General features: G+C 38.8%; 5 protein-coding genes across 6 annotated transcripts; 4 read left to right on the plus strand and 1 right to left on the minus strand.

Annotated features, from left to right (window-relative positions):
* The first annotated feature begins 826 nt into the window (after positions 1–826).
* On the plus strand, positions 827–4807 carry abhd6b (abhydrolase domain containing 6, acylglycerol lipase b). Its single transcript, XM_041058492.1, has 9 exons — positions 827–919; positions 1192–1327; positions 2144–2300; positions 2442–2555; positions 2657–2789; positions 3273–3430; positions 3597–3651; positions 3754–3854; positions 4521–4807. Exons 2-9 carry the CDS (start codon positions 1203–1205, stop codon positions 4698–4700), a joined length of 1023 nt encoding a protein of 340 aa, XP_040914426.1. The 5' UTR covers positions 827–919; positions 1192–1202; the 3' UTR covers positions 4701–4807.
* A 221-nt stretch (positions 4808–5028) lies between these two features.
* Positions 5029–8280, plus strand: kctd6b (potassium channel tetramerization domain containing 6b). Of its 2 annotated transcripts, none has more exons than XM_041045943.1 (3): positions 5029–5166; positions 6329–6425; positions 6644–8280. In XM_041045943.1, exons 2-3 carry the CDS (start codon positions 6399–6401, stop codon positions 7328–7330), a joined length of 714 nt encoding a protein of 237 aa, XP_040901877.1. In that variant the 5' UTR covers positions 5029–5166; positions 6329–6398; the 3' UTR covers positions 7331–8280. The 2 variants fall into 2 exon arrangements, with proteins under 2 accessions (XP_040901877.1, XP_040901868.1); XM_041045934.1 differs by having other exon boundaries at positions 5029–5162.
* Positions 8281–10158: 1878 nt separating this feature from the next.
* LOC121188077 (small integral membrane protein 4) lies at positions 10159–12981 on the plus strand. Its single transcript, XM_041047645.1, has 2 exons — positions 10159–10443; positions 12842–12981. The coding sequence occupies exons 1-2, from the start codon at positions 10287–10289 to the stop codon at positions 12931–12933; spliced, it is 249 nt and encodes an 82-aa protein (XP_040903579.1). The 5' UTR covers positions 10159–10286; the 3' UTR covers positions 12934–12981.
* Positions 12982–13505: 524 nt separating this feature from the next.
* Positions 13506–15124, minus strand: ognb (osteoglycin, paralog b). Its single transcript, XM_041047616.1, has 6 exons — positions 14983–15124; positions 14825–14900; positions 14429–14593; positions 14143–14345; positions 13940–14032; positions 13506–13798 (listed from the first exon to the last, which is right to left on the minus strand). Exons 1-6 carry the CDS (start codon positions 15079–15081, stop codon positions 13628–13630), a joined length of 807 nt encoding a protein of 268 aa, XP_040903550.1. The 5' UTR covers positions 15082–15124; the 3' UTR covers positions 13506–13627.
* Positions 15125–16396: 1272 nt separating this feature from the next.
* Positions 16397–20442, plus strand: LOC121188074 (14-3-3 protein beta/alpha-1-like). The gene is made up of 6 exons (XM_041047630.1): positions 16397–16500; positions 17629–17930; positions 18040–18163; positions 18721–18884; positions 19137–19232; positions 19328–20442. The coding sequence occupies exons 2-6, from the start codon at positions 17637–17639 to the stop codon at positions 19382–19384; spliced, it is 735 nt and encodes a 244-aa protein (XP_040903564.1). The 5' UTR covers positions 16397–16500; positions 17629–17636; the 3' UTR covers positions 19385–20442.
* Positions 20443–20495: the final 53 nt, after the last annotated feature.

Below are 20495 nucleotides of genomic sequence, written 5' to 3' on the forward strand. Positions count from 1 at the left end.
GTGTGTGAGAGGTGTCTGATTTGGCTCTCCTCAGCCTGTTTCAGCCTCGGGGATTTTCAAACTAAAAGTGGAGGCAGAAAATGCATTCGCTGACTTTGATGGAGGGTTCTCAAAGTCAGACTATGAAACATGATGGTGATAAAGAGTTCACCAGGCGTGACTCAAAGGCACTGCCTTAAATGTGGAGCTACATACCTGCACTTATTCATCTGTGGGACTCTTTTATGGTATGAATATATACATTTCATTTTAAATTCTGCTCATCAGTGAGAACGTAGAACGTTTCTAGAACATGACTGTCCTAGAGCTCAGGCACAACACCAACATTTTCATTTTATGGCAACGTAAGAAAGGAGCAAATTCTCACATTTGAGAACCTGGAACCATAAAATGTTTGATGCTTTTTGTGTTCACTTTGCTCACTCAGGGTGGTGATGGTGTTACAGCTTGCTGTTGGTATTCAGTTTAATTTACAGTTAGGTTATACAAACTGACCTGCTATCTCCTCTCTTTTTTGATATTTTCAAATGTTGTTTCTTTATTGCACCTCCTGTGATACATTGAATGCTGTGTAAAGGTTATTTTGGAGAGCTTTGACTCTCATACCGCCTACGTTCACTTTAAAAGATTGACCGGATACTGTAGTGGCCCGGTTTTCCACAATGATGAGTAATAATCAATGGGTTTATCCAGAGCAAACATAATCTGCCGGGACTAACTGCACTCCAGTGGGACAGTTTGTTTGTTTCAAATAGCAGAAACTTAACTATTCACACTTTCTACACATCAACAATACCTGCAGACAAACTAAAGTGTCTGCATGCTGTAAAACTAATCAACAGAATCCCAGTTGAACCAGCAGTCACATGTGTTTGTCTGAGGCAGAAGAAACAAGGAGGGGAAAAAAATCATCTGATAAGTAAGTTTTTATGTTTTTGAAAAGGCATGTCGTGGGATAAAAACATGCTTTACATATTTAAACTGTGTACAACTTTTACCTCTTGGTTATATACAATTATTGTTAGTAACATGACTTAATGTACTGTACACACACATCGTTTAAGTTAATTTGTAAAGGTTTTATTTCTTAACAAAGCATTGTATGGATGTTGGAGACTAACTTTGCCCTTCCAAAGATATTTCATACTGATGATACTGCATGTGTGTCATGCGTGTTTGTGTATTTTTTAGGTGAGGCAGCCATGGCAGCTGAGCTAGACGTTTTGAACCTGTTTATCATTGCTGGGGGAACACTGGCTATTCCCATTCTGGCCTTTGTCGCTTCCTTTCTTCTTTGGCCCTCAGCTCTCATTAAAATTTATTACTGGTAAGCCGGATATTTGTTGTCCTGTCCTCCACTTTATATTTTTTTAATGCTTGATGTGAATTCCCTCTAGGGTGCCAGGGAAGGGCAAGAAATTACAATTCTCCAACAGATGTCATCTCAAAGAGAGAAGCTGTCTATAAATAGAGATGATTTAGTTCTGTGGCTAGCACAGTGAGGCCAGAAAAGAAGCATAATTTGTTTGCCTTTTAAAACAGTACAATTAAATGTTGAAAAGTAAACAAGTTTTATAATGTGACAGCACTATGGTCAAGTTTTGGTTAGGTTTAGGCACCCCCCCCCCCCCCCCCCCCAAAAAAAGATCATTAGTTAGGTTAAAAGCCATAGCCATATATTTTTTGGAGTTTAGAAAAACATTGTGGTTTGAGCTGAAATGACTACTTCACCAAGGTTAATGGACCTTTATCATCATGGATACAATGATAAGCATGTGGTTAAGGACTGTGGATGTTGTCCCCCATCACATACACTAAAATTGCTTTAATCTCTGTGAAGGGAAATAACCTCTCAATGTACACACAGACGTGCGTGTTTCATTGACTTTAAGAATGTGCCCTTTATGAGCATATGGTGCGAGAAACAGTCTGTCAAGTCACTTCAGTTTTATTTTATAGAGCCCCAAATCATAAATTTGCCTCAACATAAAAGCCTAAATTTATTTTAGCAGTAACCTAAAAAAAGTTGGCAACACATGCTCATAAAAATTTGAATCTAAGCCCATTATCACTTGGCCCAAATTTGAATACCAGTGGAGTCAGGTCTCTGTGTGTCAACTCTGATAAACCTGCTTCTCTACAGGTACTGGAGGAGGACTCTGGGTCTACAGGTACGCTATGCAGACTGTGGTGGCTATCGCTTCTGTTACTCGTGCAGAGGAAAGCCTGGGATGAGACCTTCCATTCTGATGCTGCATGCCTTCTCTGCTCACAAAGACACATGGCTCACTGTTGTCAAGGTCAGGATAATTCCAAACATAACAGATTGTTGTTATGAACTCCACTTCAAACTTGCCATTAAAAACACAAACAGATAAATTTTTATAATAATGTAAAAGAAAGGCAATTTATTAAGTGTATTGTCTCTTCTACTGCTCTAGTATCTACCAAAACATCTGCACATTGTGTGTGTGGACATGCCTGGCCACGAGGGAACAACACGCACCAACACAGAGGATTATTCCATCCAGGGGCAGGTCAGAAGGATCCATCAGGTACACTGAAGAGAGAGCTACTGTATAAAATATTCGTATGTTTTTTTCAGGTCCCTACATCATTCCACTGAAAATCTGTTTTTGTCTCTCATTCTTCTCAGTTTGTGGAAACCATTCACTTGAACAGGAAACCTTTCCATCTGGTGGGAACCTCCATGGGGGGAAATGTAGCCGGCGTTTACGCGGCCTGCTATACCTCAGAAATCTGTAGTATGACTCTCATCTGTCCAGACGGTCAGTCACTGTATGTATGTGTGTGTGTGTGTGTGTGTATGTATGAGTGTATACGCACTGCATGTTCACACCATGACACCCTACAAGGTTTTAAGTGTATGTGAGTGTGTACAAGGTAATGAATGTATTGGAAAAAGAAAGGTTGTACTTAGAACTCAATAAATATTTTTCACTTTAAGAAGACACCACGTGGGTCAACCTCTTAAAATGCTGTCTCCTACATTTCCCATAATGCAACTAGATCTTTCAGTAGACCTTCCCTACCTACCTACCTACCTACCTTAAATGGTAAAGGGCCCAACTGTGTATATTTTAGCTTTGCCTGTAAACACTGTGCTAAGTGGCATTGGTAAATCACCTTACGTAAATTACCATGATAACACACACACGGTTATTTATTTAACCTTTCCTTTGTCGCTTGCAATTTTGTTTTATGTTTTATGTTTATTAATGTCAGTGTGCATCTCTGCTTTTATCCTGCAGGCATAAGACATCCATGTGAGACCAAATTTGACAATCACCTGCAGGACCTGGAGCACAGCAATTACACATTAAACATCCCTCTGATCCCCACCACACCCGAAGAGATGGAGGACATGTTCAGACTTTGTTCCCATGTTCGCTTTAAAATCCCTCAACAGGTCAGGTCCACACATGAAACTGACAACATTATGAATTTCACAATGGATGGTAATCCTAAAATGTGTTTAATATCACCAAAAAAAGGTACAGAATAATATTCACCCAACTCAATTTTTCAAAGGTTGCTACATTTTTGATTGTTTAAAGGTTGTTTTTGTTGTTTAGATTCTTCAAGGATTGGTAGATGTTCGGCAGCCTCACAACACATTTTACGAAGAAGGTTAGTTCACTTTGGTATGAAAAATTTTAGGATTTCCTACGTGAGTATGCAGTGTAGTCCATGTGACCAGTAACTTTGCTGTTTTTTTGTTTTTATTATTAGTATTTATGGAGATTGTTGGTGAGAAATCAAGATATGCCTTACAGGATCACTTACATCTGATCACTGCACCTTTACAAGTGATATGGGGCAAACAAGACCAGGTAACTATAATGTGTTCAGTGATGTAGTAGATAAATCTGGGCCTTGTACATATGTAGCCTCAGTGCACCTCCTTTCCCCTTTAATGCCCCATTGTCGCACCTGTACAAGTATCTGAATCAATAAGTTAACAGATCCATCTGTAGTGGTTATTAGGGTAACCAGCATAATCCAAATACATACAAAAAAGTATCCTCAGTGTTGAAACTGAAAACACAGGATTAGATCCCGCTATACTCTCAAACTAGCTGACCGGACTTTAAACAGGGCATAATATTAAATAATAACTTTAATAATAAATTTATTACATTTTTCTGATGCTGCTGAAGATTTATTTGCATCTGTTATTTTTGTTAACAATAGTAAAGTTAATCTTGACATTCTGGTAAGCTGATAATATTTAAAAAGTTATTACTTGAGCCCTAGGTGCCACATGGGAAGGGTTTACTATTTCCCTCACAACTGCACACTTGATGATGTTCCACTAATACAGTGACTTGCCAAAGCCTTTATAAATACAGAAGTGATTACCTGGTGGCTTTTGCTTTTAAATTAATCCTATGATTCATGTGGCTGTGTACCAACTTGTAACTTGAGGGTGGTGGCTCAATAGGGAAACTACAGTCTAATACCTTCATAGATATAATAATTATTCCATATTTGTCCAGGTGGTGGATGTCTCTGGAGCCGCAGTTATTGCAGAGGTGTTGCCTGGATGCAGAGTGGACCTGCTAGAGAACTGTGGCCACTCTGTCGTGATGGAGAGGCCTTGTCGGACTGCCAAACTCATCCTGGAGTTCATCATTTTGCAACAGAATGCCAGGGGTGGCATAAAGAAATCTTCCTGAACAAAAGACTTTTCATCACCTCCTTCCTTCGAAATGCTTCATGTGTTCCAAATACGTGACATGCATGTCCATACAAAAAATATATACATTAAGCCAGTAGGCAAGGGTTATACAGTAGTGTTTCTGCTTTTCTAAGATGCTGAAATAAACTGCATTTAATTTGTGCTGTTAACTGGATCATGATAATAAAAGTCCCATGCATGTGTCTGTGTGCAGATGTGTGAATGCGTGTATTCATGTAGAGGTGTTTGTGGTTGCAGCATGATCTCTTCCTCACCTCCTCCTCCACCTCCTTCCTCCTTGTGTGCGCAGTTTTGCTGCAGCCTGGAGTCGAGCACAGCTGCCTAGTGCGACCAGCGGCAAACATCAATGACTAACAGACTGCACCGTTAAATGCAAAACCGCAGGCCGCTGTTACATGACCAAAAAAAGAAAAGAAAAGTCGAGTAGACAAGAAAGAAGGTGGGTAAGACTTTGTTTTGAAATCTACTTTACTTCCAGGTAGCCTAATTAAGACCCCGGCGTTAACCTTAGGAGGAACAGCAGCTAACGTTAATGGCTCAGACAGCTAGCCAGTTTAGCATGCTAGTTAGCAAGTAAGTAGCTGTAAGCTAGCAGGCTACGGTAAACATTTCCATTGTGGTCCTCACGTTGTATTTAACGCTACGTGATTCATTGTGCTCAAGCTTGATTTACAGCTTTAAAACGTTGATATTTTAAAAATGCCTTTTTTTGTAGTTTGCTGTACCAGCTCGTCGTTCAGGTTGCTTCACAACAGATAGTGAAACGCTTTGAGGCTGGAGGCTACTTTGAACACTAGCTATCAAAAATACATTAGGTGGCTTCAGAAAACATTGACAAGATAGTTTCTGTCTCATTGTTTCTGTCAGACTGAGTAACTCACGAAATGCGAGTCAGTGAGTTTGTGTTCATTCAGTAGCGCCAGGTTTCACTTTCACTGTAGAGACAGTATTGATTTTGATTTCTGCTCCTGAGTCTTGACCAATAAACGTGGCCTCTCGCACACACATTAGGTTGAGAGCTCATTCTTAACCATGGAAATTAAAGTTGACAAAGTAATCCAATTTAGTTGCTGTTCTGGAGCTTTCAGTCACATCACATTATCTTCAACACCGGGTAGTTTGCTCCTTGTAATGGAAATGCAGGCGTTAAAATTTACTTTTTTTCTGAGCTCATGAAGTAGAACTGAAATAATTAATTGATTAATCAACTTGTCAATGGACAGAAAATTAATCTGCATCTATTTTGATGATTGAATTTGTCAGTTTAAAGAAAAACAAATATTTGCTGTTTCCAGCCTCGTAAATGTGTGGATCTGATGCATAAATTTGTTGAACATGACAGTAAATGGAATATCTTTGGGTTTTGAACTGTTGTTTGTACAAATCAAGATATTTAAAGATGTTAAGTCTAAAATCTTCACATTTGAGAAGCTCGATCTGACAAATGTCGGCACTAACATAATTATGTGATTATCAGAATAGTTGCCAAAATTGCAACAAGAAAGGTATCATGAGCTGTTATCTGTACTGATAAACACGTGTGTCCCTCCTTTTCGGTATAACTTTGTTATAGCTCAAGTTAATGTGGCTGTCTTTTTTTCACAGGTGCAGTTGAACCAAACAATATCTGTTCTATCTCTATATTGGTTCTGACCAAGTGGGTATTGTTCTACAAATGGATAATGGAGACTGGGGCCATAGGGTAAGAAATGCATATCATAAATGTTACATTCTTTAAAAATGCAGCAACTTTTCCTGTCACCCACTCGTTAACAAGAGACTCTCTAGGTGTCCAATGACATTAACAATATATCAGTTAATCTTGGATGTTGGAGTATACAACTGCAGCAGGCCAGTGCTGACTTTAACTTTACAAAAACATGGGATTCTTAACTTGTTCTCTGCTCCTTTTTGACCTAGATGACTACTCCTGTTACCTTGAATGTGGGAGGCCACTTGTACACCACCAGTTTATCGACCCTGCAGCGCTATCCAGACTCCATGCTGGGCGCCATGTTCAGGGGAGACTTCCCCACAACTCGCGATTCCCAAGGGAATTATTTCATTGATCGGGACGGGACACTTTTCCGGTACATCCTGAACTTCCTGCGAACATCCGAGCTCACCCTGCCCATGGATTTCACAGAGACAGACCTCCTGAGGAAAGAGGCAGATTTCTACCAGATCGAACCTTTGATCCAGTGCCTTAATGATCCCAAGCCACTGTACCCTCCTGACATCTTTGAGCAGGTCGTGGAGCTCTCTAGCACTCGGAAACTGTCGAAATACTCAAACCCAGTCGCTGTTATCATCACACAGCTAACCATAACTACGAAGGTTCACGCCCTGCTGGAAGGTATTTCCAACAACTTCACCAAGTGGAACAAACACATGATGGACACCAGAGACTGCCAGGTGTCGTTCACCTTCGGACCATGTGACTATCATCAAGAGGTGTCCCTAAGGGTTCACCTCATGGACTACATTATGAAACAAGGCTTCACCATCAGGAACACGCGTGTGCATCACATGAGTGAGCGTGCAAACGAGAACACGGTGGAGCATCACTGGACTTTCTGTAGACCAGCTCACAAAGTTGAAGACTGACTTACAGCTCAGTTGTTGTGGATGGCACTTGTCTTTTATATTACACAAATCATTGTCAAAAAAAGAACAAATCTGACCTCTAGTTTCAGTAATGTTTCACTAATAAGGATTTTTTTCTGATATTGATCAGTGTGTTACAGTGTATAAACTTCAAAGTCCAGACAGCATAAAAACAATAAATGTGAATTGTTGATCTGTTCACCTGTTTGAGTGCATCAGTGTTATCAGACTAAAACACTTTCTTTGTGCTACCACTAAATATTGGGCATTACGAAACCTAAACAGCATTTGTCATTAAGTAGCAAGTAGGCCCTCTAGTTATGATTTTATTCATTTAGGTAACACTGTATTATACCCCAATGATGCTAAAAATGTGGGTACATTGATTTTTACAGGAATAATTATGATTTAATGCTGGTCTAATACCTGTATTTGTTTATCCCAAAATTACTAATAAATAATTGCAGGTAGCCATGATTTCAGACTTGGTGCCGACTTATGGTATCAAATCCACATCTTATCATGCATTAATGTAAATTTAGGCCACAATGTGGGAGGAGTCAAAAAGAGGATATTGTAAAATCAGTCTGGCTCAGAAGTTAATTTGTGTTCTGGACTAGAGGCCCTGAACAAAGAACATTTTTAGATCCCAAGGTGTCAGGAGTGTACTTTTTAAAAATAATAATAACTATAATTATCTTTAGCCCGAATTTTTTTCTGGTGAGTTGACAGTAGATTTTAAAATTAGTCTCTTAGCTCTCTATTATCTCCGTGTATGGTACTGTTTCTGAAGATCCTAGTAGTTGTTGCATGTGTCTGTCTTGTATATGTATATGTATTTGCTGTGTGCGCTTTGCAGTATGATGTGATGCTGTTACACTTTAGAGCTCATATCAACAGTGATGTGTTCGGTCATTCCAGCCAAAATAAACCCATTTGTGTATTTGTCAGTCATTAAATTTTGCTTCACCGCTGAACTTTTCACCTTAACTCAGTGGCATTTTGCGCATATGTTTTTTCAAACAGGAACAAAATCTTTTCTGGCTAAGGTACATAAGTTACATTTATAAAGGTGATATTGAAAGGAGAGCTCCATGTCTTACATATGCCATGCTGCTATGTGGACTACCACTTACTTTCTGCTATAAAGCACAAATTAAAAGTGGCTGCTAATGTTGTCTTCAATAACGTTTTGTGCCAGAGAACTAATTTCTTTGAGTAAACTGAGTGCTGGGAGAAAAATGTTTTCATAAATGCAGTTTAAACCATTCATTTGGTGAAAATAATGAGTGTGTCTATGGGGGGAATCACATACCATTACTGTGTATTCGTGTTTTTCTTTTGTATGCCAGTGCAGCCCTACAGCATCATTTGAATACGATTGACCTACTTTGTAGATTATTTATTGAATTTCAGTAGAGAAGACATCAGAAAAGAAACACTTTGAAATATCCATAAATTCATTTTGTTTAATGTGTTTATTATAATACACAATGTACTGGTAACCATCATGTCGGGAATTTCAAAGACATGAAAAAGAAAAAAAATCTATTTCACTTTTAAAAAATCAAAACATTGTAAAGATTTTCATGGTTTCCTTAGAAAACTGCAGATCTCACCTTTTATTTAAATGGCAAAGTGATGTGATAATTCATCTCCAGTTAATTTTAAATGTACACACTCTGAGTTTGTATTTTAAGGGATGACCTCAAGGGACATGCAGTCATGCATTAATCAATAGATTGATTTAACTTTGCATCATTTCTCATTGATTGACAGGACTTTATAAACTAAAAGCTCACCGTCCAACTAAAGAGAGTCAATACTGACCACAAAGACTGCTGTATCATTAATGAACCAGTGGTCATTTATTTATTCTCAAGCATTCAAAGGAGACATACCATGTAGTGGTGACCATAATTCTCATTCTCATAATTTATCATTTATCCACCTCTACATTGCCTACATTGTTTTTGTCATGTTACTTATGCAGAAAAAAAGGTCAGGACACCTTTTATTGTAAAATAAAATGTGTACTTATAAATATATCCAAAAAGCAGTTTTCACACTGCACATTTAAAATGCAAATATCTCGCTGATGTGTATATAGAAAAAAAAAATAAAAACAAAACTATTGACGTTATAGGACCTTTAAACTCTTGATTGGCTGTTTCTTTTTGCATAAATCTTTAAGTTAAGTGGTTCAATGAACCATAACTCTCACATTATATCACATTGTCTGAATCAACATACACACAAACCGTAACACACAAGATAACCGGATGTTGTGCTGCATTCATGGCAGAATGGGAAGAAAACTCAACATTGGGTGTCCACGGTTTTATAAGGTGGTTAGCCCTTCTGCTAACCTTGTAGCCACACCAGATAATCAACCTAAATTATCAGTGAACCAAGTGAAACAGATACAAATATGTAGTGTTTATCTCATTTGAATGTAGCTGAATCGAGTATATTAATAGTAATTCTGGATTTTATTTTGTACCGTGACGTGTGTGTAGTTTTTTTTTCATCAAGTGTCAAAAAACTGGTGTGAAAAACTCTCTTCATCCCCCCAATCGGAAATACAAGTCGAAAGCTGACGTTCATGCACGTTTTTTACCCGCTCGGCTGTTCATAATTAAGGTTTAAACCACAAAGCGTATAAAAAAACAACATGACTTAAACGCAACATTACGACTCTCCTTGGGTGCATTTGTTTTGATTTACAACGTCGAGCTGCCATTGATTCTGCCCTACATTCTAGACTACTCCGCCCATTTGCTTTATGCCATGTAACACACCGAGCGCACCCTCTCACGTCCATTTCTCTCATAACACTTGTAAAGGACATGTCAAAGGTCCATGCGGCTCTGTCTTTGGAATAACTTACCTTAAGAGTTCCCCCACGCCACTGTAAACTCTTTATCGGAACACGACTTATGTATGTCTGTGAGCCATGATGCTTCAGAGGAATAAAAACCTAAAATACTTTCTGAGCCTTGTCCCCGGTAAACGTCGTCTTGGGACGTACAGGTTCCTTCCTATCTTTTTTTGCATCGGAGGGGTCATGGAGTGGATCATGATCAACGTGAGGATAGGAAAGGAGACTTTCTGTGAGTGTAAAGTGACAAAATGGGTGTCTGTTTTATAGTAAAGCCTTAGCTTTGTCCAACTAGCGTGATGCCTGTTAGCTTGTTAGCCTCCGTACCGTACCTGTTCAGTGTCCGTTACCGGCTGTTAAAAAACAAATGGATAGACCCAAACTAACCAGGTCTCTCGTCTGATATGCATTTAATACTTTCTGGTCTCCTATACAATATTAATTACTACCTGTCTGGCATGGCGCTGCAGTTAACTTTAAACGTTTAAGCTAAGGCTTATTAAATTTTCAATGTGTTTACTACGAGTTTACAATGAGCCTACAGCCACAGCCAGATTCATTTCCAGTCTGCTTAATTGAGCAGTTAGAACAGTAAATTAACTGGCTGCAGTTGTTTGATATTTGATTAGCAGCAACGCCAAAAAATGTCACAGTCTTTTTTTATAAGAGTAATCTCAGCATCTTTGGCTTTTTGACTGCTGGATAGTCAAAACAAGTAATTTAAATATGAAACATGTTGTTTTTCACTATTTTTTTTTTCTTTTTATACACCGAACGATCAGTCGAATAGAAAATAGCTGCCAGGCCTATTGATCATGATTATTCATTTATTTTGTTTTTGTTTGCTTCTACAGCTCTACCGTTCTACTATGTTATTTACTGTTTGAATAAAAAATTCCCCAGGTTCGTTTTTCATCAAACTGCTTCCACTTTTCTTTGTTTAAGTGACACAGAAAAATGGGCGCAGTTTAATTAAACACAATGTTACTACACTATAAACCAAAACTAGTCGACCTACAAAACCAGGACCTACAAGATGGAGGATTGATTTCTGATAAATCTATTAATCAGTATGTAGGCCGAAATGATATGGAGTACCCCCCTTTCCCATTTTGCCTTTTGCTAGACATAAGCTTGTATACACATTTGGAGCACTGCACCCTTGTCGACCTTTCAAATATGTCCTCAAACTTTCCCTTACTGTAGCGTCATTCCTGTCCTGTGCTCTGCAACCACAAGTATGGAAAAAGTGAGAGAAAGATGAGAAACAGACATTTTAAGTAGCCAACTGTACTTAAATGTAGGTTACTTACATACTGTTGGAGCCCACTCTGTATTTACAGTTGCTACCACAGAGCAAAACAAATATCATATAATATATTTTGACACAGTATTGATTACATGAAGATATAAACAATAATGCCTTCAAAACTTTTCTTTGAGATGCTCAGTTTATAGTGATATAAAACAGAGAAAGCTTGAACCACAGAGAGAGATAATGTTTGACATTTTTGCTCCATAAACAACTTATGCAAGTCATCGATTGTCAGAAATGTTTAGTTTTCTGTTCATTAACTAAATGGCTAATTGACTTAATTGTTAAAGCTATAACGTCTTATATTATTGGATTATAATTACTGATGCATTAATGCATCATTAATGCATGCAAGTAGTGTTTGATGCTGTACTCACATGTTTTTTATTTAAAAGCAGAAGTATGTATTTAGTATTTTAGTATATTATTTTCATATGTCTGTAGCTGTACCTGTAGTGAGTAGATAGGTCACTCCAAAAAAAAAATGAAAAGAAAAAGAACTCCCTGAACCCATATTACATTATTCCAGATGTGCTCAAATGTGCCATTTCAGGAGAACTGAAAGGGTTCAAAAATCCTCTTCTGTTATAAAAAGAAAAAACAGCCCTGCACATTATATCTGTATTCTGAGGCCATTTAGGGATACAGAGAAATGTTTTCCTCTACAGAAAACAGCCTATTCCTAGTTTCATTCCTCAGCTTCTAAGTACTTTACTTATTGGATATCTTTCCAGATTTGAAAAAGGTCTGCAGGATAATTAACAGGCCCCTTTTCACAGAAGAAATTTTGACGTGTCACTGTAGGAAAGACAGAAGTGGAAAAAAAAGCATTATAACTGAATTTCAGCTGTTTTGGCTTCAGAGTCCTGGTGTAGACCTTTTTCACCAAAGACATTTGGAGGAAAAGCATAGATCAAGCAAATTTTGCGAACAATAGCTCAGATCCATTAAGTGTCCCAGTAAGTCAGTGATATCAGCAGCCGGAAACCGTCTGATCTGAATGGAATACAGTTGTTAAGAAGGTTTTTTAATTACAACTATGCTTTTCCTGCCATGACAAGCCAAACACCTGCTGTGGAAAAAGGTCTGTTGTGCATGCTGGCTCACTCACACTGTCATAGCTTACAAGGACACTTGGACAGGACAGAACCACTGTTAATTTTATTCGTAACACCTGTACTTTTCCTGCTTAGACACGTCATCCTGTTTGCTGTTATTGTGAATGCTATTGCTTTCCTATTCGCCGAAGCTTGCATCAAAGCTGTCTATGTTACAGATACTAAACCTCATTTATTTTGTCATCTTTTCTTTCCAGATGATGTCTACCGAAGAAAACGATCAGAACGGGAGTACCAGCAGAAGGTAGCAGAGGAACTGATAGCTCTTAATGAGCCTGCAGCCAAGTGAATGACGGTCAGGATCGGATTTGATGTGAACTTCACGTGTGTCATTGAAGGACACATTCTTGGACCCTCACTCCCTTATTTGTTTCAGACAGACTGGAATAAACTTCATAGCACCTTACTGGGTTATTACAGCAACAACAACCGTATCACAGTTATAAGGAATCAAGAATGAAAGAAATATCTTCCAGCATGCATCTTTTATTGTTTATATGGTCGTCGGTTTAAGAAACATTAGCAATACAGCTGTGATAATACGGCTGAAATAAATCACAACAATAGTCTAATTTGTTCAGGATGACCATATCCAGGTCGATTGCTGATGTTGAAAACATTGCATAGCTCCTGCCAAAATTGTATCTAAAAATAAAAAAAAAATACAAGAGTCTTTGTATTTACTGACATCTTGGATGATTTTACACAGATGAGTCTCATACTGGTGGATAGCACTGTTAAGAAACAAAATCAAGTTCTGAATTTCCCCTGTTTAAATCTATTCTGTAATTATATGATTTCTGTCTGATTGTAAAAAACTGATACATTGTCTTGAACTGTATGGTGGATTTGAGTATATAAAATGTAACTTAAGAACTGTATTTTGTAGATGGTATTTTTACTACTTGTGTATCTGCATCCTTCAGTTTACACAGAACTGGCCCTTTAAGGTTTACCTCTATCAAAAGCATGCTTTTGCAGTTTCAGTTGTACCATCCGACAGGGAGAGACTGCAGACAGATGAAGCTGTTAGGGTGCTGTGACAGCTTGAGGGGGTTACCATCCAGTCTCACCTCGTTCATGTTGGTCCGGATGTAGTGACTGGTGTTACCTCTGCAGAACGTCTCATCTGTTATTGTTGAGATGTTGTTGTTCTGAGGGGGACCAATCCAAGGACACAAAATTGGCCCATCACTTAGCTACTACTGGCTCCACAGACAGACAGAAATCTAATAGCTTCTACAGAGCATCTCTGATGCATTGCTGTGATTGCAGTGAATAACAGACAAACTTACATGCAGGTGCACAACATGAAGTGACTCTGGAAGTTGGGGCACTGCTGTCAGCTCATTGTTTCCAAGGTAAAGGTACGCCAGTCTCGTAAGTTTCTGCAACAACAAAAGATCCTAAATTAGGCTACTTTCTCTATTACACATCCAAAGTACAAAATGCCTGAAACAATTTAGCATGAGATATGTAGAATCACTTGCAAACTTACTTTAAAAGCAGTTGCCTTTACTCCCTGGGTTTTTAGCTTGTTGAAATTGGCATTGAACAAAACTAGCTTGGTGGGAAGTGTAGGAAGTTTGGTCAGTCTGTTTTCTGCAAGAGTGAGCTCCTCAAGATTGGGAAGTCTTGAAAAAGCACCATCTTCTATCACAGAGATGAGATTCTCACTCAGGTCAATTCTTCTTAGTGTGGCTGGAAAAAGAAAGGAGGGAGCGCTCGAGAGGTGACATTCACAAGAAGAGCAGTAGCCAAATATTTTAACGACTTCTATTTACCCATGTCTGCAAAGTCTTTATTGCGTATTTTTGTGATTTTGTTGAAACGTGCATAGAGATATGCTGTTTCCTTTGGCAGTGTGGGGACAGCTGACATTTCAGGGGACACCTCCTCACAGTAAACAGACCCACTCAGGCAAACACACAGTAGACATGTCGGCAGCTCTGAAAAAAACAGTGTTTTTTTAATCAGTCAACTAATTGGTCTCGGTGATGTGACTGTAGCTTAAAATGCCCTACACACAGTTTAGATGAGGACACTTGATCGGCCCCATTATTACATAATACAGGCTTTAGCTACATTCACAAAAATGTGGAAGAATGCCTCATCAAGTGTTGCATAATCGGCTTTGAAGCAGTTGTTGAAAACTATTTATCTGTTTAAACAAACCTTACCAGCAGCTTTTGGGGCTTCTATGTTGGTGTTTGAGACTTGAGGGGAGACATAGTCAGCAAGGTTTGCAATGTCTCTCTGCAAAAAGAAGAAATCTTCATAATAGCTGTACTTTTCCTCCCAACAACTCAGTGTTAAAAATCCCAGAATATATTTTTACCTTAGGTTTTCGTGCCTCCATGTATTCATCTTTTGCTGCAGAAGACAGTATCCATGGGAGCATAACAGATGTGAAAATTAAAGTCCTTAGTTGCATCATGATGTCTTGGTGAGAGGAGAGAGTGCTGTCTGCTAGGCTGGGATCTGAGGTACATGTGAGCAGGAAAATTTTCCATACAGTTTCTATTAAGCTGCCAGTATACCGCTGAGTAAGAAAGGGAAACAAACTTTAACTCAATAGGTGCTGTGATTGCCTCCCTCTCAGTGGTCATGATGACTCTTTAAGACTAGAACACAGTATTATGTATATTATGTCTGTTGTTGGTGAGTAGAATATAGGTGGCACAAAGTTATGATTTAAAAAACTGGTTGTAGGCAAATCACCAAGTTAACCTAACGAACGTTGCTTTTAAAATTTTACTTTAAGTGCTAAAAGAATGTTGTTATTGGAAAAACAGAGTGGTCCCTGGTTCCAGATACTGATGGTGAAAAATGGAGTGATTTATAAAATGAGTTGCCAAAACAAGCACCGTGCTTGAGAAAGAAAACCGTTTTGAATATCTCTGTTTTTCAACTTAATACTTAAGCTCACATAACAACTTAATAACAGTAGTTAATACACTCTGTCTCTTTAGGAGAGTGCTGCTTTCCTATGGAGGAACAGACATTTTTGAGGATGAAATCATTTTGTCATTTGTGAACTCTGAGTTTATTTCGAGAACATGTGCAGCTATATTCCTTTTCTGAATTATGATCAACATTTTTCCCTTTAAGCAGCTGGACAGTTGACAAAATTTCTTCAACAGAAACTCTAGTTTTCCATCAAAGTTGCACTGGGACTTTGGAAGACATTGACTTGATCTGTTTAACTCAGCCTGCCGAAGTATCACATCAATTTCACATAAAATTCTGAATAATTTTATGCACAAAACTCTGTGTTTTGGGGATTTTGTCCGACATCTCTTATATTGAAAGTGCATTAAGAAGGGATAATTTAATGGGCAGTATATATCCAGTATATATGAATATTTGATTTAATTCAGATTGAAGCAAGCACTTTACAAAACTCAAGCTGCAAAGTGCTTCGCACAGGGCAGCAAATTAAGAACAAAATCAGATAAGGTAAAATATAAGATAAAAACAAGTTCACTAACGAGATATAAAATGATAGAAAATGGAATTAGAACTGAATAAAGAGACGAATAAAATTAAGCAAAACAATGAAGCCGAAAAAAACGTCTATTGTGAAAGTAAGACGTTGTTAGATTTAGACACAGCGCACGTGATGAGCGTGGTTTTTTTAAAGCTTTATTTTAAGTTTGGTTGTATTAATTGTGTTATTTAGCATATGAACAGTGGCTGCATTACGTAAGGCAGATGTGTGGTGAGAAAAGAGGAAACAGAAGTGCCAGTGTAGCGGAAGTGGTACTGCCCTGAACGATACGCTGAGCGAGACGGAGGACGGAGGCTGAATCGTCCAGAGAGAGAAAAAAAAGCAGGATTAAAAGCCGCCAATATTGTGAGTATAATAACCTCGCACGTATGAATAGCGCTTTATAATACTAGATTTTCATTCGTAGCTCAATGTTAGAATGGCCGTTTCATCGTGTCCGGTTGGATCCCGTTGAGAAGCCGTCATGCTAACGGAGCAGGCTAGCCTGATTTGTGAAAGGCTAGTCGGTTAGCTCGCTGGCTAACGTTAGCATTAGCTGCTAGCCAGTGAGCTAACCGACGGTCGGATTCCGTGACACTTTGTTCTGACAGGCTCGGCAGGCTGGGCGGGCCGCGGCACAGCTGCTGAAAATAAATTAAACGCGAAAGTAATGCACTACGGCACAATATTTTATTTTCCGCTGATCGTTTAAAACGACAAAGGTTGATTACCAACACCTCAATCGTGTCTTTTTTTCATTAAAGTCGGTCGTTGGTTTTGCTGGCCTAGCTAATGATCGTTACCGTTAGATAGCGGTAACGCTACGTTAGACGACTGTGGCTAGCTAGCTATTAGCCACTCCGCTTTGCGTTATCATGAATACGACAGATTAGCTCCAGTAACGTTATCTACTCCAGTTAGGTCGCCAACATATAATACGAACGAAACAAGTGATTAATCACATCAGTCGAATGTAACAAGCTAACGTTAACATCAGTGAGCGAAATGTATCACTCTGCTAGCTTTGCTAGCATCACCAGGGGAGGGCATTAAAACCTGACCCGGGAAAGCTACGTCTGATGCAGCAAGTGTCTATTGGAACAAAGATCAAAGAGCCAGTATTCAATTTTATATCATAACAGCAGTTAAGACTTTAAGACGAATTGGATTCAGTCACATTTAGACCAAATTGGGCTATGATAGGTAAAGACGAGACAGGATTGGAGAACCTTGTCCAGCTAGCAGCTAACCTTAGCAAGAGATGTGTATGGTTGACCCACTTGCCTAGGGGCCCAGTTCGCAATGCTTCTTCTCGCTTTCCATTGAATTGCCTTGTTTAAAAGATCTGGTTTGCCAAAGCAAAATAAAATCAGTTTATAATCAGTTCAAAACACAAATAAATGTCTGGTGAATGGACAGCATGCTGTGAAATATTTTCCCTTGTCTTTTGATGAACTACAAACAACTTCTAATACTGACTTTTCTTTTCCTCAGTCTAGAAAATGGATAAGAACGACCTGGTACAGAAGGCCAAGCTTGCTGAGCAGGCTGAGCGCTACGATGACATGGCCGCAGCCATGAAGTCGGTGACAGAGCAAGGTGCAGAGCTGTCAAACGAGGAGCGCAACCTTCTCTCTGTTGCCTACAAGAATGTGGTAGGAGCACGTCGCTCATCCTGGCGCGTTATCTCCAGCATTGAGCAGAAGACTGAAGGCAATGACAAAAAACAGCAGATGGCACGTGAATACAGGGAGAAGATTGAATCTGAGCTGCAGGAAATCTGCCACGATGTGCTCGTAAGGACTTTTAATTTCTTTGGCGCTGAAAAACAGTCATAATTCATACACCGTGCTCATGTATTAGCTTGTATATCACAAAACTGAAAAACTAATCTGTTGTTTTCAGGGCCTACTGGACAACTATCTCATTGCCAATGCATCTGCTGCTGAAAGCAAGGTGTTCTACCTGAAAATGAAAGGCGACTATTATAGATACCTGTCTGAGGTTGCATCTGGGGATACTAAGAAGGGTAAGTGAAGATGTGATTTACATTATAGCTTTGTGCTTTAACATGAGAGTTTTCACAAAGATTTATCACTCAAATCTGCAGTTCCTCTCAGCTCTGTGTAGCAAGATTAAAGTGTGTTGTTTTGGTTCATTCTTATCTCTCTCATCAATGTTGTTTTCAGCAACAACAGGCAGCTGTTTTTTTTTTAGGGGGAAACCAACTCTGTTGCACCAACTGTATAGACTCCCTGCTCAACACCAAAAGGCAGATAGACATTTTCCCCATTTTGTATTTAAAAAGCCAAATATATCCCTCAGCACTGGGTGGAGACTAAAACAGAGATTAAAAGAGAGTGAATATTGGACTTACGTTTGTCCGATGGACAATTTTTGTTAGTGTTGCTGTCAGTTCATGTAATATGTAATGGTTTTCTGTTTCGGTTACAAGATAATACTGTATGCCATTGTTGTCTTTGCTTGTTACGCTGCCCCCAAGTGGCGAAATAAACAGTCAGTGCTCCTTTAAAATGTATTGCAAATAGTGAGGTAAATTTTTTGTCAATCTTTTTTTGCTTAAAGACACGGTGGAGAATTCCCAGCAGGCGTACCAGCAAGCTTTTGACATTAGCAAGGGAGAGATGCAGCCAACACACCCCATTAGGCTTGGCCTGGCCCTCAACTTCTCAGTCTTCTACTATGAAATCCTCAACAACCCGGACAAGGCCTGCAGCCTGGCTAAGACGGTATGAACTGAAGCTTAAAGGCATAGTGTTGGAAGATTTTACAGGTTAATTATATGTGTAAAGATCTGAAGATGGTATGCTTCATAAATTGCCAGAAACATTTAATTACTTTCATACATTGGAGGGGATTTTTGATCAATTCTTTTTAATGCTGAAATTCATAGAAATTTTTAGTTTTATTTAGTCACTGGTAAACAGTTTTTAGAGGATGCTGCTTGATTAATTTAATTAAGTTTTATCTTTGAATTTCAGGCATTTGATGAAGCCATCGCTGAACTTGACACTTTGAACGAGGATTCTTACAAAGACAGCACCCTGATCATGCAACTACTAAGGGACAACCTGACTGTGAGTTTCAAACTCCATGCTGCTTTACACCTGATTGATCCAGATGTATTTATTATTTACAACAAATCATAACGTTGTCTTTTATCTATTCCCAGCTGTGGACATCAGAAAACCAGGCAGATGAGGGAGAGACCGGAGATGGGGAAAACTAATGGAATTGCACTGTTAATCCACCTACACTCTTATCTTAAACACAGACAGCTTATATACATCCCCCTCCACTCCATCAGCCCCTCCCACTTCTGTATGACAAGCAGCCTGAATTGCTCCTGACCAACTAGTTTACCCCTCTCAGTTCACTGTGAGGTGACAGGGTAATTTTCAGTTGTTAGCAGATTCAGTCACTTTGTGGAAACATGTTGTATTGATTAGTGAGTCCATGTTGCTGTTGTTTTTGTCAGCTTTGTGCGTCTGTATGTAGTGAATGAGCAAGTGTGAATGGATATGAAAGATTGTGCGTATGGTCTGGGGGGGGAGGGGGGTGTTGTGAATTCTAATCGTCCTTCCAGATTCCTTTGTCCCAGCTAGTTTGTTGTGCATTTCTCATCCCTTTTTTGTTACTTTTCTTATTTGTGATTCCTCATGATATTTACAGGTTTTATTGTATGGTAATTAAACTGGCAGTTGATTTCCACCAAACACTGTGATGGTAGGCGTTCCATTTGCTTCACAACCCCAAAACAGTTTTGTGTTTGAATTTCCAGACACACGTACAATCCTGTATTCAACTAACTGCAATTCTGCTGTGGGCTCATACAGAAAGGAGGCAGGCTGTATTGTGACACTGACATCTTGGTGTAATGCTCCTTGATCATGTTCACAAATTCACAGTTTCAAAGTTCTAAGGGACCCCTTAAATTGTCATGTTAGATTTGTTCAGATATAAGACATTCCACATTATTAGGCTTTTGGAAAGGCAGTGCGCCTTTTTTTGTTTCTTTTTTTTTTTTTTGAACTAAGTATGGATTGTCATTGTAGTTTTACTCACTGTTCAGGTGCTGCTTGATCTCAGTACAATGAAAATTGTATGTGCGTAAATGTGGTTCCATGTATTTTGCAAGATTGACTATCATCTGTATGTAAAACCTAAAGTAACCTTTTATTGATGTTAATTGAAAATGTCTTACCACACTGTATCAACCCTGCTTGCAAAATATTCCTCTTAAAGCGGTTGTTTTCTCCAAAAAAAAAAAAAAAAAATTGTGCCTGGCTTTCTCTTGCAGCCTCTATTTTTGGTTAGGTGGCAGCATCTGCTTGTTGTTT

Source organism: Toxotes jaculatrix, chromosome 2 (assembly GCF_017976425.1).
Source record: "Toxotes jaculatrix isolate fToxJac2 chromosome 2, fToxJac2.pri, whole genome shotgun sequence".
NCBI classification, from domain to species: Eukaryota; Metazoa; Chordata; class Actinopteri; family Toxotidae; genus Toxotes; species Toxotes jaculatrix.

What these genes read in the sequence shown, in the direction of transcription:
- LOC121188074 (XM_041047630.1), top strand. Translation starts at nt 17,637, where the DNA reads ATGGATAAGAACGACCTGGTACAGAAGGCCAAGCTTGCTGAGCAGGCT. An exon ending in AAATCTGCCACGATGTGCTC is followed by an intron (nt 17,931 to 18,039) that starts GTAAGGACTTTT and finishes TGTTGTTTTCAG; the next exon opens with GGCCTACTGGACAACTATCT. An exon ending in CCTGCAGCCTGGCTAAGACG is followed by an intron (nt 18,885 to 19,136) that starts GTATGAACTGAA and finishes TTTGAATTTCAG; the next exon opens with GCATTTGATGAAGCCATCGC.
- LOC121188077 (XM_041047645.1), top strand. Translation starts at nt 10,287, where the DNA reads ATGATGCTTCAGAGGAATAAAAACCTAAAATACTTTCTGAGCCTTGTC. An exon ending in GATAGGAAAGGAGACTTTCT is followed by an intron (nt 10,444 to 12,841) that starts GTGAGTGTAAAG and finishes TTTTCTTTCCAG; the next exon opens with ATGATGTCTACCGAAGAAAA.
- kctd6b (XM_041045943.1), top strand. Translation starts at nt 6,399, where the DNA reads ATGGATAATGGAGACTGGGGCCATAGG. An exon ending in ATGGAGACTGGGGCCATAGG is followed by an intron (nt 6,426 to 6,643) that starts GTAAGAAATGCA and finishes TTTTTGACCTAG; the next exon opens with ATGACTACTCCTGTTACCTT.
- ognb (XM_041047616.1), bottom strand. Translation starts at nt 15,081, where the DNA reads ATGATGCAACTAAGGACTTTAATTTTCACATCTGTTATGCTCCCATGG. An exon ending in TGGAGGCACGAAAACCTAAG is followed by an intron (nt 14,901 to 14,982) that starts GTAAAAATATAT and finishes TTCTTTTTGCAG; the next exon opens with AGAGACATTGCAAACCTTGC. An exon ending in TAAAGACTTTGCAGACATGG is followed by an intron (nt 14,346 to 14,428) that starts GTAAATAGAAGT and finishes TTCTTTTTCCAG; the next exon opens with CCACACTAAGAAGAATTGAC.
- abhd6b (XM_041058492.1), top strand. Translation starts at nt 1,203, where the DNA reads ATGGCAGCTGAGCTAGACGTTTTGAACCTGTTTATCATTGCTGGGGGA. An exon ending in CATGGCTCACTGTTGTCAAG is followed by an intron (nt 2,301 to 2,441) that starts GTCAGGATAATT and finishes CTACTGCTCTAG; the next exon opens with TATCTACCAAAACATCTGCA. An exon ending in CAACACATTTTACGAAGAAG is followed by an intron (nt 3,652 to 3,753) that starts GTTAGTTCACTT and finishes TTTTATTATTAG; the next exon opens with TATTTATGGAGATTGTTGGT.